The sequence below is a fragment of the Brienomyrus brachyistius genome, unplaced genomic scaffold (genome assembly GCF_023856365.1).
Source record: "Brienomyrus brachyistius isolate T26 unplaced genomic scaffold, BBRACH_0.4 scaffold32, whole genome shotgun sequence".
In the NCBI taxonomy this organism is placed as follows: Eukaryota; Metazoa; Chordata; class Actinopteri; order Osteoglossiformes; family Mormyridae; genus Brienomyrus; species Brienomyrus brachyistius.
The window spans coordinates 3,641,235-3,654,903 of record NW_026042307.1 but is presented as its reverse complement, the minus strand read 5'-3'; the positions used below and the strand labels follow the sequence as shown (position 1 = coordinate 3,654,903).

The 13,669-nt window shown below is 41.6% G+C and overlaps 1 protein-coding gene across 3 annotated transcripts in view; it reads left to right on the top strand.

Moving 5' to 3' along the window:
• The first annotated feature begins 11,733 nt into the window (after positions 1 to 11,733).
• The window catches only part of LOC125721139 (phospholipid-transporting ATPase IA), a 132,765-nt gene continuing 130,829 nt past the window's right edge, over positions 11,734 to 13,669 (top strand). For all 3 annotated transcript variants that reach the window (XM_048997151.1, XM_048997150.1, XM_048997154.1), the window contains exon 1: positions 11,734 to 12,063. In XM_048997151.1, coding sequence (XP_048853108.1) covers positions 12,018 to 12,063 — 46 coding nt within the window. In that variant the 5' untranslated portion in view covers positions 11,734 to 12,017. The remainder of the gene's footprint in view (positions 12,064 to 13,669) is intronic.

Below are 13,669 nucleotides of genomic sequence, written 5' to 3'. Positions count from 1 at the left end.
TGACCGTACTTAGGTGTGACACCACAGACTAGTGTGAGTTTATGAGTGAGGGTGAGAGCGGAGCATGACTCGACATATTACAGGGTCACCCAGATCTGCTGTTAGTACCAAAAACACAACATATTACAGGGTCACCCACATCTGCTGTTAGTACCAAAAACACGACATATTACAGGGTCACCCACAGCTGCTGTTAGTACCAAAAACACGACATATTACAGGGTCACCCACAGCTGCTGTTAGTACCAAAAACACGACATATTACAGGGTCACCCACAGCTGCTGTTAGTACCAAAAACACGACATATTACAGGGTCACCCACAGCTGCTATTAGTACCAAAAACACGACTCGACATATTACAGGGTCACCCACAGCTGCTGTTAGTACCAAAAACACGGCTCGACACATTACAGGGTCACCCACAGCTGCTGTTAGTACCAAAAACACGGCTTGACATATTACCGGGTCATCCACAGCTGCTGTTAGTACCAAAAACACAGCTCGACATCTCCTCACATGTTTACTTCTGCTGATGCAAGAATTTAAGACTGGTGTACGCTCATGAACAGATGGGATTATGGTGATAAAGGTCTCGCACGTAACAGTTACATTACCTGACTCCGTTGGTAATCTTACGTATCAGAGGTATTTAAAAATGTGTGAATAATGTTTAGGTTTCAAACTAATTAGATGTGGTCACTCAATGTAATTCAACTGAGATTACAATCATAGCTCAGTGAAATAAGGATATAATGAAATGTTAATTTTGTTTTTTTAATCACTGTGTGTGCTTGCATACATGTATGTATATGTATGAACCATGGAACTGGGGGGTGGGAGGTCGACCTGGGTGGAGCATCATTAAGAATGTAGCGATAAACAACCACATGTGTCCCCCGGTCCATGCGTATATGTGTCCCGCGTTCCATGCGTATATGTGTCCCCCGGTCCATGCGTATATGTGTCCCGTATTCCATGCGTATATGTGTCCCCTGGTCCATGCATATATGTGTCCCGCATTCCATGCGTATATGTGTCCCCCGGTCCATGCATATATGTGTCCCACGTTCCATGCGTATATGTGTCCCGCGGTCCATGCGTATGTGTCACTCGGTCCATGCGTATATGTGTCCCGCGGTCCATGCGTATGTGTCACCCGGTCCATGGGTATATGTGTCCCGCGGTCCATGCGTATATGTGTCACCCGGTCCATGCGTATATGTGTCACTCGGTCCATGCGTATGTGTCACCCAGTCCATGCGTATATGTGTCCCGCGGTCCATGCGTATATGTGTCCCAGGTTCCATGCGTATGTGTCACCCGGTCCATGCGTATATGTGTCCCGCGGTCCATGCGTATATGTGTCACCCGGTCCATGCGTATATGTGTCCCGCGGTCCATGCGTATATGTGTCCCACGGTCCATGCGTATATGTATCCCACGTTCCATGCGTATATGTGTCCCCCGGTCCATGCGTATGTGTCACCCGGTCCATGCGTATATGTGTCCCCCGGTCCATGCGTATGTGTCACCCGGTCCATGCGTATATGTGTCCCACGTTCCATGCGTATATGTGTCCCGCGGTCCATGCGTATGTGTCACCCGGTCCATGCATATATGTGTCCCGCGGTCCATGCGTATGTTTCCCCCGGTCCATGCATATCTTTGCTGTCTCTTGCTAGTTCACTTTCCTCCCATAGTTCAGACACACTTTAGGTAATGTGGTGTGACTATGTGCATCTGGCCCTGCACTGGGTGTTCTGTACTTCCTGGCATAAGTTCCAGGCTCAGCATGACACTATCCAGGGTAAGTAATACATGGAAATTGAAGAATTGATAGATTATTTTTAAATGTTTCACATTACAGTAGCACATTTAACATTTCTTTACCACAGATAATTCATTTTCCAAAGCTAAAACACGAAAATACAAAATATACACAAATAACCATCTATTTGTTTATTAACTAGATTATTAATTTCACGTGGATTTTTTTTGCATCTTACAGTATTTCCTGCCCATTCATCTTTCACCTGTTCATGCTTGTTCTGGTCACCGGGGGGCTGGAGTCTATCCCATGCAGCATAAGGCGCACGGCTGGGGGACACTCTGGACAGGATGCCCAGCCATCATCGGACACATGCATGCATATGCAATCATACCTGATGGGCAATGAACCTCACTGCATGTCTGTGGGAGTTATTTGGGACTGTGGCAGGAGACCGGAGGACCCTGTGGAAATCTATGCAACACGTACAAACTCCAAAAATACACAGATGGAGGTGTGAGACAACAGCGGTACTGACTGAGCCTCCGCACCTCCCGCAACAGGAGGTTCTAACGGTAACATGGATCATACATATCTGACGGATCTTTTTCAAACTTTGCAGGCACGTGGCATCTATCAGTTAACAATAGAATCAGAAATCTGTCTTGAAAAAACAGTGTAATAATGGTAATACTGAGCTGTGTCTACATACCAGAAGGAGCGACTTCCAATAGCAGTGTCAGCAGATGTTTTATGGCCCTGAAACGTCACTGGAGTGGTTCCACGATGCAGCAGAGTAGTGATGTGGCTGTAGTAGGAAGACTGGGTTGATTAGAGCCCCTTGTGGGGTCTTGGGAGTTAGCAGCAGCCTGGTGGAACCCCAAAGTAAACATTTCACATCAGTGACCCTACAGTGACACTTTGAAGCTGCCCTTGTAATCTGGATATATGAGAGAGAGAGAGAGAGAGAGAGAGAGAGAGAGAAATGTTAGCTTTTGTGCTTGGAGGTGTGTGTGACAGCTTGTGTGTCTCCATTGTCAGCGTGTGATCATGCATGTGTGTGAGTGTACTGTGCGTATATGTGAGTTTGTGCATGTTCTTGTCTTTGTGATGGAGTATAATGATCCTATCTGTCATTTTTTGCTGTACATTATGTAAACAATAACTCCACCACAATTATAAAGGGATTCATGTTTCCATCTGCTGATCTGGCAGGTCAGGAGTGAAGACGGAGCACAACCAAGGTTCAGCAAAGAATGTTTATAACATACATCTGGTGTTGTAGCAGGGCGAGAGGTTTGTTTTAAAGGAGAATCCTGCTGTCAGTATGCAAATTTCTGTCAACCATGATTTCTGACTTTCTCAGTCATGACAATTTTCAAGCGATTTTAAGCACTGTTTTCAAATGTATGAAATCATTATAGACATTTTATTTTTATACTTGAAAATAAGAATGTTACAATAAAACAGGCTTTTCTGTTATAAGTGAGTCAGCTGGATCCAAAAACAAACATAACAGTGAAGAATCTTTATGTTGGGCTCTACTTTCTATGTAGAGTACGTTTTGTAAAATGGATGACTTGTATTGTAAATAACATAATGACTGGTTCCACTGTATACTGGAAGTGTGTGGGACAGTTGTGTGATAGTAAAAGTTTGTGATAGATTTTTTTTTATTCAGCATTTTCATTCTTCAGTCTGGGCACTGACTACATTATTCTTGAAATGCCGAACTCGAGTCTCTCTCCATTAATCCATCTTCTAACCACTGATCCAGTCTGAGGTCACATGGGATCTGAAGCTTCCCTCAGTTAGCAAACGTAATACTTACAGAACTGTGCAGAAGTCTTAGGCAGTGAAAGAGAATGAAAAGCTATTTATCTGGGTAGTAAGTGTATATTTGCATAGAAAAAACACACAATTTGTCACGTTCACTCGGGCACGGAGCGGAGAAGCAGCAGCCAGATCGGAGGACTCAGGTAAATGAGGGATTTATCGTAGAACAACACGAGGCAAGGCACAAGACAGGACAACTGACTTCAATGACCGGACTGGGGATAACATACCTAACGCAGACTTAAATACATAAGACTAATGACAACAACAAGAAACAGCTGGTGAACATGGGGAATCCACACGGGGTAGATGAGGGGTTGTGGCACACGGGAGGAGCGGACGAGCGGGGCATGACGCAATTTCACATTAGAATGCATGCAAATAAAAAGAAACATGAATTTATTCTGTCTGTCTCCAAAAAAAGTACTGATATACAGCTGAGGAAAATATTGAGACCACAAAACATAAATATTTAGTTTCACTCATTTCTCTATTTATCTTCACCTCCAGCTCAATTCATTACTACTAATAATAATAATAAAGACATCTTGCTCTCCATGACGCATAACACACATGCAAGTGAGGGCAAGCTTGTCAGTGAAGGGCAGCCACCTGCAGCGGGGCCCATAGAGCTGAGGGTTAAAGGTCCTCAAGATGTGATTATTCTGCCAAACCCAGCTCCAGCCGGTGATCTTCTCATCCCAGGCAAAGAGGCTCCAGATTTGACTTAATTAGGTAAATAACTTGAGGTATTGGTTAGCCAAACAAGATATGTTAGTGGTCTTGTCAACAAATACATTTGCAACAATACATGTGCATTGGATGGTTGCTATAAATACCAGGACAAAGTTTTAAAATGGCTAAGCAGATGCTCTTTGATAGACATAGAATCACAGTTTTACTCCAACATGAAGATCAATTAAACCTCCTTTTCTTTGCCTAAGACCTTTGCACAGTACTGCATATACCAATAGCAAGATAGGTGGCACGGTGGTTTAGCAGGTAATACAGGTTAAACGCTGCTTCAAATACGTGTGTAGAGTTTGCATGTTCGTGTGTGTGTGCAAGCAGGTATACCAATCCTTATGGGGACACAATGTCCCTATAATGTGATAAATATCCGTTTTTTTATAAAACAGGAAACCGGTCCCCATAAGGGAAAACTCTGTTTTATAAAAATCGATGATTGCTATGAAAAAGCTAAAAATGTAAAAAATTGCTTGGTTACTTTTGGTCATGGTTAGGGCAGGGTGGGGGTTAAGGTTGTCATAGTTAGCATTAGCATTTTTGTGAATGAGTGGTCTCCACAAAGATAGGTATACCTGACATGTGCGTGTGTGTGTGTGTGAGCATGGTCCAGGTATACCTTACCTTGTGGAGACCACATGTCTAGGGTGTTCCCCTACCTTGTTCCCTATACTGCCTGCGATAGACCCTTGGCTCCCTAGCACCTTATATGCTTCTAAAGAAACAAATATGGGCGTTCTGTCCACTAGAGGGCAGACATAACCTACAGAATAAATTGCTCATAGAACTCAAAGACTGCAAGACTGAAGCCTGAAACCATGTTGGAAATGCCTGTCGACTAATTTGAGTAGTAAGCTAAAGCGTGTTTGGTATTGTACACTTTCTTACTGTACCAGACTATTTATAATACTTCCTACAAAAATGTATATTTATACTGTTCCTGTAAAAGAGAAGTGCTATTACAACACTGATTCAGCGAAAGTACATCTTAAACAATGTAAAAGTAAAAGACTGATACACTGAGAGTAAATACAGAGGCAACAAGAGCCTTTATTAGTCAAACGACTGGGCAAATCTAGGCAAAATGTCAAAAGCAATGTCAAAAGAAAGTGTTAGTGCTCAATGTCAAAACGCAAAGTCAGAAGTAATAAAATATTTATGTAATGATAAGGATATACAGGGCTTTCAGTTCTATAAATCTAATGGCAGCTTTTCAGTTTGTAATTCTAGAGAATCTAAAGTTTTTGTGGAATGCAGGGATCTGTACATGTTGACTTAAGACAGGAAAGCACAGAAATGCAGCTTTAGAGGCAGTCGTAAGATTCTTTGACTCAATGAACCAAATTCCAAGGAGAATCTTTTGGAACTGGGCCTGTGTGGGTAAAATGCATAGGCAGACACACTGAATGAGCGCAGTGGCTACGCATTGTGGGCACGTGTTTTCTTCTGCTGCTGTGATGGTAAGAAAATGCAAATCATCTGTTTCTTTAGCTCTCACCAACAGCCATTGCTGCATTGAGCTGTTTCTCTGTGGACTTGAGGGTATCAAAACTCAATCACCAGTATAAATCCCTATTTGGTACAGAAATGCAAGTTGAGATCAATAGACCATTTCCAATTGAGAGATCTGGAATTAATGTGAATTAATGGAGTTAAACTTTTAAAAACGTCCCTGATATCTTCCCTCAGTTTTTTACATAAGGTCTAAAAATACAAGGAAAAGGTTTTCAAAAGGTGACAACAGAACCTTTATTTGTGCAATAAATTATTTAAACACTACAAATTGAGAATGTCAATTAACTGCATTATATATAGAAGAAAAATGATTGGGAGTCACATGGACTCATGAACACTTTATGTGGAAAATTGCCATCAGTTAAAAATATCTGAACTATTGATACATCGTTTACTTTTCAGGTCACTGATATTTTTGCTTATTGGGATATATGCATGAAATGTGTCTTTTCTGCACTCTGGTATGGTATTTTCTGCATGGTATGGTATTTTATGCATGGCATGGTATTTTATGTTATGGGTTACCTGCTGAAGCGTGCTTATCCTCCACGGCCACTCCCACCTCCTGGTGCATTTTCTCTATAACTGCTCGCACCTCCAGTCTATTTAAGGCTGTCTATTTAAGATTATTCTTCTCAGTTTTTATATCTGTCTGGATATCTGTCTGTCAGTTTTCCAGTCTAGAATGCAGCCACACTTCATCTGTGTACCTCAAGGTCAGCAGTGTCAGTCCACGGTGAGTACATGGACACCTGCTGTAGAAAAGGCAAACACTGACACTGAGAATGTACGCGTTTCGGCAGCGTACCTCTTTCCATTAGTGTTTGCTTTCATTGTTTCAGAATCAAATTATTTCTAATATTCCTGAATTCTGTCATTGAGTCACGACAATTATTGGGCCATATCCTGATTATTCTAGTAACGTCTGTGAGCACACGGACACGTGACTGTGAAGCACAGAGAAAGACACCGTTTTCTGTCCCCTGAGTCATGTGAACACCCCTTCTATTTTAGGAAGTGATGCTTCTGAGGCCTTGATGCCACTCCACACATGCAGAAAAGGGGCCAGGGAGCGGGATGCCAAGGGGACCAGGAGTGGGTATGCAAGGGGCCCGGGAGTGGGGATGCCAAGGGCCCGGGAGTGGGGATGCCAGGGGCCCAGGAGCGGGTAAGCCAGGGGCCCGGGAGTGGGGATGCCAGGGGCCCAGGAGCGGGATGCCAAGGGCCCGGGATCGGGGATGCCAGGGGCCTGGGAGTGGTGATGCCAGGGGCCCGGGAGCGGGGATGCCAGGGGCCCAGGAGCGGGGATGCCAGGGGCCCGGGAGCGGGGGATGCCAGGGCCCATTTCGGCTGCCTGTAGGCTTTCTGCACTTCATGAAAGTAATGCAGTGGGACCAAAGCCTCCAGCAGTCAGTGGTGCATAAAGGTGACATTTAAACAGATGGGGTTTTGGCATGACTTTCTAACTGGAAGTTTTTCGACCCTGCAGATATCGATGATCTAATTTCAGCATCCGACAAACCAGCAGTTTTATTATTTTTTTGTTAAATTTCCCCCAAACTGAACTGCAGCAAGACAAACGTAGACATATTAGGATGGTGGTACGATTCACGTAAACATGCTTGTTTAGTTGCAGTGATCACTGTCCTTACACATCCCAACCCTTCAGTATTTTTGTTCACTTCCAACTACAGTCGGGATATATCATCTTCACTATAATTTGAATCCAGTTTGCTTAGGCAAAATGCAATGCAAATACAGAATGTCGGCAGAAGGGGATGTTTGTGAACCACCGACTTATTTAATGTAAGCACATACTTTAGGGCTACTCAGTGTATAGGAATTACTCAAATTTCAATAATATAGGCCTATTCCAGAGAGATCTGAATACTCTGGCAGCATGATAAATTATAACATTAAAACATGCTGATATAAAAAACAAAAATACAATACAAATTTTAAGTGGTGTATCATGTTTTGGCATTGTTTGCCCATCAAATAGCTTCTCTTATCTCTTTGTAATACTACCCATCTAAAACACCACTGTCATAATGAAAAAGAAAATTATTGATGGTTTTTTTTTATTACTTTTATACTTTTTTATACAAAAAATAGAAACTGCAATGCCACAAGACTCAGGGTGTGATTGAGATTCAATGGTTGATTCATTATTTAGACACAATTCTCAGTGAACATAAAAACAGCTACACAGAATCGACCCGGGAAGCTTCTTCTGCCTGTTGCTAAGCAACCCTGCTATCCCTGGATTTAAAGCCCAGCAGTGGCATAAAAGAATGGTTGAAACGAATGGAAATATTGGGAAAACATGAATTTCTATTGAGCTAACACACGAACACACACACACAAAATGTTGGCATTTTTTCCATTAATGTTCCTTGTACCTTGCCAATGACAAAATTTTCAGAAATGGCTTTCTGTCACACTACAATGAGTGCTGCCATTATGTCGTAACCCATGCAGAAGCGTCATGCACTAGGTAGCGTGCAGCAACAGGAACGCACTCTCACAGCAACAGTCAAAATAGCTCATTTAGTTTAGCGTGTCCAGCTGGTACCTCAGCAGATCAAGACTGGCCCTGTGTAACCCTAAAGGTGATAAATGCTTGTGTCAGTTATGCCAAAGTAGCACACACTTACCATATACTGCGCTATTGAAAAAGTATTCAACGCTGACAGCTTCTTTAACATTATGGATATTGGCAAGCATTTGTTTTTTTAATAAGTGCTTGTCCTAATGCTTTTGGACATAAAAATGCAATTCAAAGGAAGGTTATTGCAGTGGGTAATCGACATTTTTGTGTAGGGTTAAATATCATAAATATCTGCCTGCACCTCATATCAATCTCAGAATTGGAATGTACACCAGCAATAAGATCTTTTTGGAAATATTCCTAAGAGCCACACTAATGCCTGTAAACTACTTCTGTTCTCCACCCATGACCCTTATTAAGGAAATTCGCAAGACCATTTTACATACCGCCTGATGTGTCAACACTGCACTCATGCAGCTCACTCTTCGTACTGAAATTATTTTATATTGTAATGTATCTTGTCACATGAGAATTTACATTAGTGCATAATAAATACAGATGGAGGGTAAGTGAAGTTTAGAGGACTGAGATAAGCTCATTTTGGACCGAATGATGCAAAGCGACTCGGTTTTGAGGTTGGCAGAAATGAGACTGCAGTGATGGGACCGGTGATGTGACTCGCAGCTGCAGATGTACAGTGAGCAGTACACTTTGACATCCCAGGTGTCCTCTGCTGCTGACAAAAGCAGAAGACCCCTCCCCCCATCATCTATCTTTTTTTCAGTCCCTTTCTTTCCTCTGAGGGCTAAACACAGACACTATAGTGAGTTCTTGCATTCTGGTGAACAGCCATCTTGATGTACTTGATGTGAGCTATGGAATGAACTCATCACCTTACTGCTGAAGCCAAAGCTAGGAGGAAAATTGGTTGGTAGTTCTGACTGCCCCCACCCCCAAAATATTTCCTGTCAATTGCATGCTGGTTCTCTAGGCAAGAAACTACAATATCTTCCATCCTCACCAATCCACAGCTGCTTCTGGCTCACAAAATTTCACTCAGAACTAGGGACCTTGGCTTTTCTTCTTCAACTTCTCTTTAGTTAGTGCCTGAGAAATTTGCAAAACTGCACTGAACTCTGACATCTGTACACAAGTGAGCAATTGCCTAAACTCCATCAGTATGTGAACAAGGTTCACTGCTAGACACTGTTTCAGAAGAAAAATTATTTGGTTCCCTTGTTTGTTTTGTGTTTAAGTTCAACCTTCTTCCCAAAATACTGAGCGAGACTTCTTGGAACCTGCATAATTCCCCAGTGGCTGCTCTTTGAACCATATTACTACATTCTACTATCCCATGACAGGCAATTGGATCTTATCCATAACCTTATCAAATATCATTTCTAAGTGTTTGACAAGTGCCAGCTACATATGAATGCTTTTTTTAAAAGATACAGTCCCATTAAATCTGAATTTCCTGCCTACACAGTGGGTATTTCCCCAATGCACACTTTTGATGTAGGCTTACTGTATGTATGTAACTAGATGGTGGTCAGTAGCCTACTCACATGCGAAAACCAAGCAGTACTCTTCAAATTTTGCTGTATGCCATTTGAGTATGAACACCACACGACGTACGATACGAGAATATAAAGTAAGATTAACAATTTCTTAATCTGTAATAAGAACATTTAAACATCTCAAACATTTTTGCAGGTACATTGACTAATGCAAGCACTGAACAAGGTTTATGGATTGTCTTTGGTCTTGTAAGCTGTCTCCATAACTGATTCAGTGCATCATCAATATTTTCTGCCTTTAAAATACAGTAAGAAACTATGGTAACATTTACTGGTAACACTACTTGACGGGACACAAATACTTTGTTATAACTCGGTTACTACTGAAGTACAAACCAGGAACAAATCATGAACAATATAGGTGCTACTTGAGATAAAAGGTGGGTCATGGTTGATTAATAATGAAAACATGAGATCAGTATTTAACTTGTTATTCATTACTTGTTCCTTCAGTAGTTTTACACGTTTTTAGATATAGTAACAAATGTAGTAACTACTTGAGAAAAAACATGCGTCACGATTCATTAATGGTGAATTCGCATGAGATCAGTATGTAACTAAAACTTAGTTTGTGGTTAATTAATACGTAAGTAATAGTACAATGCTATATTTGTGCCCAGAAACGTTAAGTGTTACCGAACCGACTAATACAGACTGGTATATGAAAATACCTGCTAATCTTTAAAGAAAATATTCTCCAAATAGAATTCACACATCGTTCCTCTTTAGAGGCCGCCCCAGAAAACCGTCGTGTTTGAAATAACGCATCCAACGTGAAGTTCCTCAGAGATAGAAATCAACGTGGATAAACTATTCAAATAGGAAAATTAAATTCAGAATTGCTACTTTTATATCGGCACCTGTTGGTAATGAATCAGACTTCACAACAATTGAGTATATTTGTTCATTAAACGTTTTAACATGACAAGTCGTTGTGTTGTCGTCTTGGTTTCAACTGTTTTAAGAAAAGAACATCTACATTACAACTTAATTTGTATCAGGGGAGCAGCATACTGCCTTTGAATATTTAATCAGTAGTCGGTAGGTTTCAGTCCATTTAACGTACAATGAAAAAATACCTTCGCATTATGGTTTACGAATTTAGGGGGCATTGCAAACTTAATTCAGGTTATTATAATTCACTCAGCAAATTCTGCATTTAATGGCGTACATGGTGGCGGTGTGTCTGAGCTCCTTCAGTTCTTTTACCTCACTGTTTTTTCAGGACCGCGTACTTTACAATAGTTTGAAAAAAGGCTTTGGGGTTAAAAAGCAAGCAACAAAAACTCGTGTAGTAATATGAACTCGGATCATGCAGTAAATGTTATGTTTTATTATGTCAATAGAAGCTTTCCTGGAAAAATTTATAAAATAAATTTCGTTGATTTAAATGAAGAAACAACAACAATGGTGGTACAAAGCAAAGATCCTACGCCTTACAAAGGTAGTTCAAAATTAAAGGCAAAATGCGGGGAAACAGGAGCCTCTAACGTGCAGCCGCAGCACGGGGTGCACAGCACAGCTCGGCACTTACTCTCTCTGCTTTAGGGTCAAATTCACTACCCCGCAATACTGTATGATGGCATATATTTTAAACTCCTAATTTATGCCGTGGTGAACATAGACCGTAAGGTTCTCAGAGGCGCAGAGAGCCCCGGACGATCCCCGGCCCCACCCCCGTTTGGCCGCGGGCTGATGGTACAGGCTGAATAGTAAATAGGCACCGCCAGTAGGATTAGGCGCCCGGATCGCTGGGAGTCCTGCCCTGCTCTCTGGGCTCCGTTCGGCAGGTTCTGCAAGCTAGGCGAGCCCCGCTGATGTGACATCGGTCACAGCTACCCTATATAAATAAATAATAATAAAAAATATATGTATATATATTCGCCCACCTCGGAAGACAAGCGCAGCCTGGTTGCATGTGGGCTTGTTCTGGGACAGAGCGACGGCTGAAAAGAGGGAGAGCGGGATTTAGACAGTGCGAGCGCCGCGGCTGACAGGTGCTCGCGTGGAGCGACGTGGAGATGCCCATCCAAAGGACCGTGTCCGATCTCCGCTCCCGGGCGGAAGGTAAGGCTGCCGGCCGCCGCCTCGCTTTGCGTATGCATGGCCAGCAAGGCTCTGCTTTGTTAAGGGCTGGAGCAACAAGCTGCGAGGGGGATTCCTTACTATGAACTTCAGATGCAGTATGGTCAGCATGCAGCCTACTGCGCAATTGCTAATATTAACACGGACATAAAATCAGCATCTTTAATCATTGCTTATTTAGCTTAAGCTGCACGTATGATGGATCCAGCTGAAATTTAGTCTAGGCTCATAACAAAGGGATCGCCTTTGGTATGGATGGGGGATGTTTCAGTGCACCAGTGTACCATATATCCTTTAAGCTTGCTTAGTTATTAATGTGGGAGAGTCGTCTACTTTTTTTTCCACACAATCAAATCTCTCATTAAATAACCATCCCTGGCATGATTTGTCGTAGGTGTAGCGCTGGTCCCCTTCGGTCTGCGTCTCTTTTAAGACACGGCTCCGTGGTGAAATGAAAATATCGATGTAAAGATTAGGTTTGTGTTTTCTTTTGAAAGAATATGCAAAAACAGTATGTGTATCTATGAATGGGTGTGTGTGTGTGTATTGTATGTATGTACATATATGTATGTATGTATGTATGTGTGTGTGTGTGTGTGTATGTATGTCTATATATATATATATATATATATATATATATATATATATATATAAAATGTGTGTATATGTAGTACACACACACATGAAAATATGCTATACCAATTACAGCTAATTATCTGTATAGTAGTAATTGTAAATGTAGATCATTTGCACGGTGAGAATGAATTACAGTTAAATTTTTATGACGCCACATACGGTGGCTTCGTGTGTTGTTTTTTTTTTGAAAAAGATTAATTTTTTTTTTTCTAACTTGTGACTGTCCATTAGGTTCTGTCGCATTCAGCAGAGTGATGAATGTGGTCTGGATGTCTTCAATGGCGTAACAGGTTGCACTGCAGGGCTGCCTTTCTGTCCTGCTGTGCGTGACTGTTTAATGTTGACATCTGCTTGCGATGCTGCCAGAGTGACTGTATTGACAGATGTGGCGTGGGGTAAGGGACAGTTCTGTTATGTGATTTGACTGTGCTTGGGGCAGTAACAGACCTGTGTTCAGTGGCTGCACCTAAATTTTCCCATCTGTTGATATAGAAGATGTATTGGATACATTCTTTCTCCCCAAAGTCCCTTAATATTTTCAGAATTTGTCTCATATTTTAAAATCTGAACACAGTCATTTAAATGGGGGCTGGGCAATTAATCGGATTATAATTTCAATTTTGGCTTCCAGCGATTATCACAACAAAATGATCGAGAGAAAATTCTGCCACGTTTCATTTAAGACAAAATGGGAGCATCCTTGTTTATGTTATAAATGCACAGCACCCCTTTCCAGCCACTTTTAATTTGTTTTAGTTCAAAGAAATCCACTGTAAAAAGGCAAGTTTATTTTGAATGTTTAATGAATTCTTATTTCCGAGTGAGTAACCGTGCTCCATAATCATGATCTCACTATTGACAAAAATAACCATGATTAACTTTTTTTACGAGTTGCTTAATCACTTAAGGTTCTACTGTACTGTGGTAGGTTCATGTATGTCTGCTGACTTGT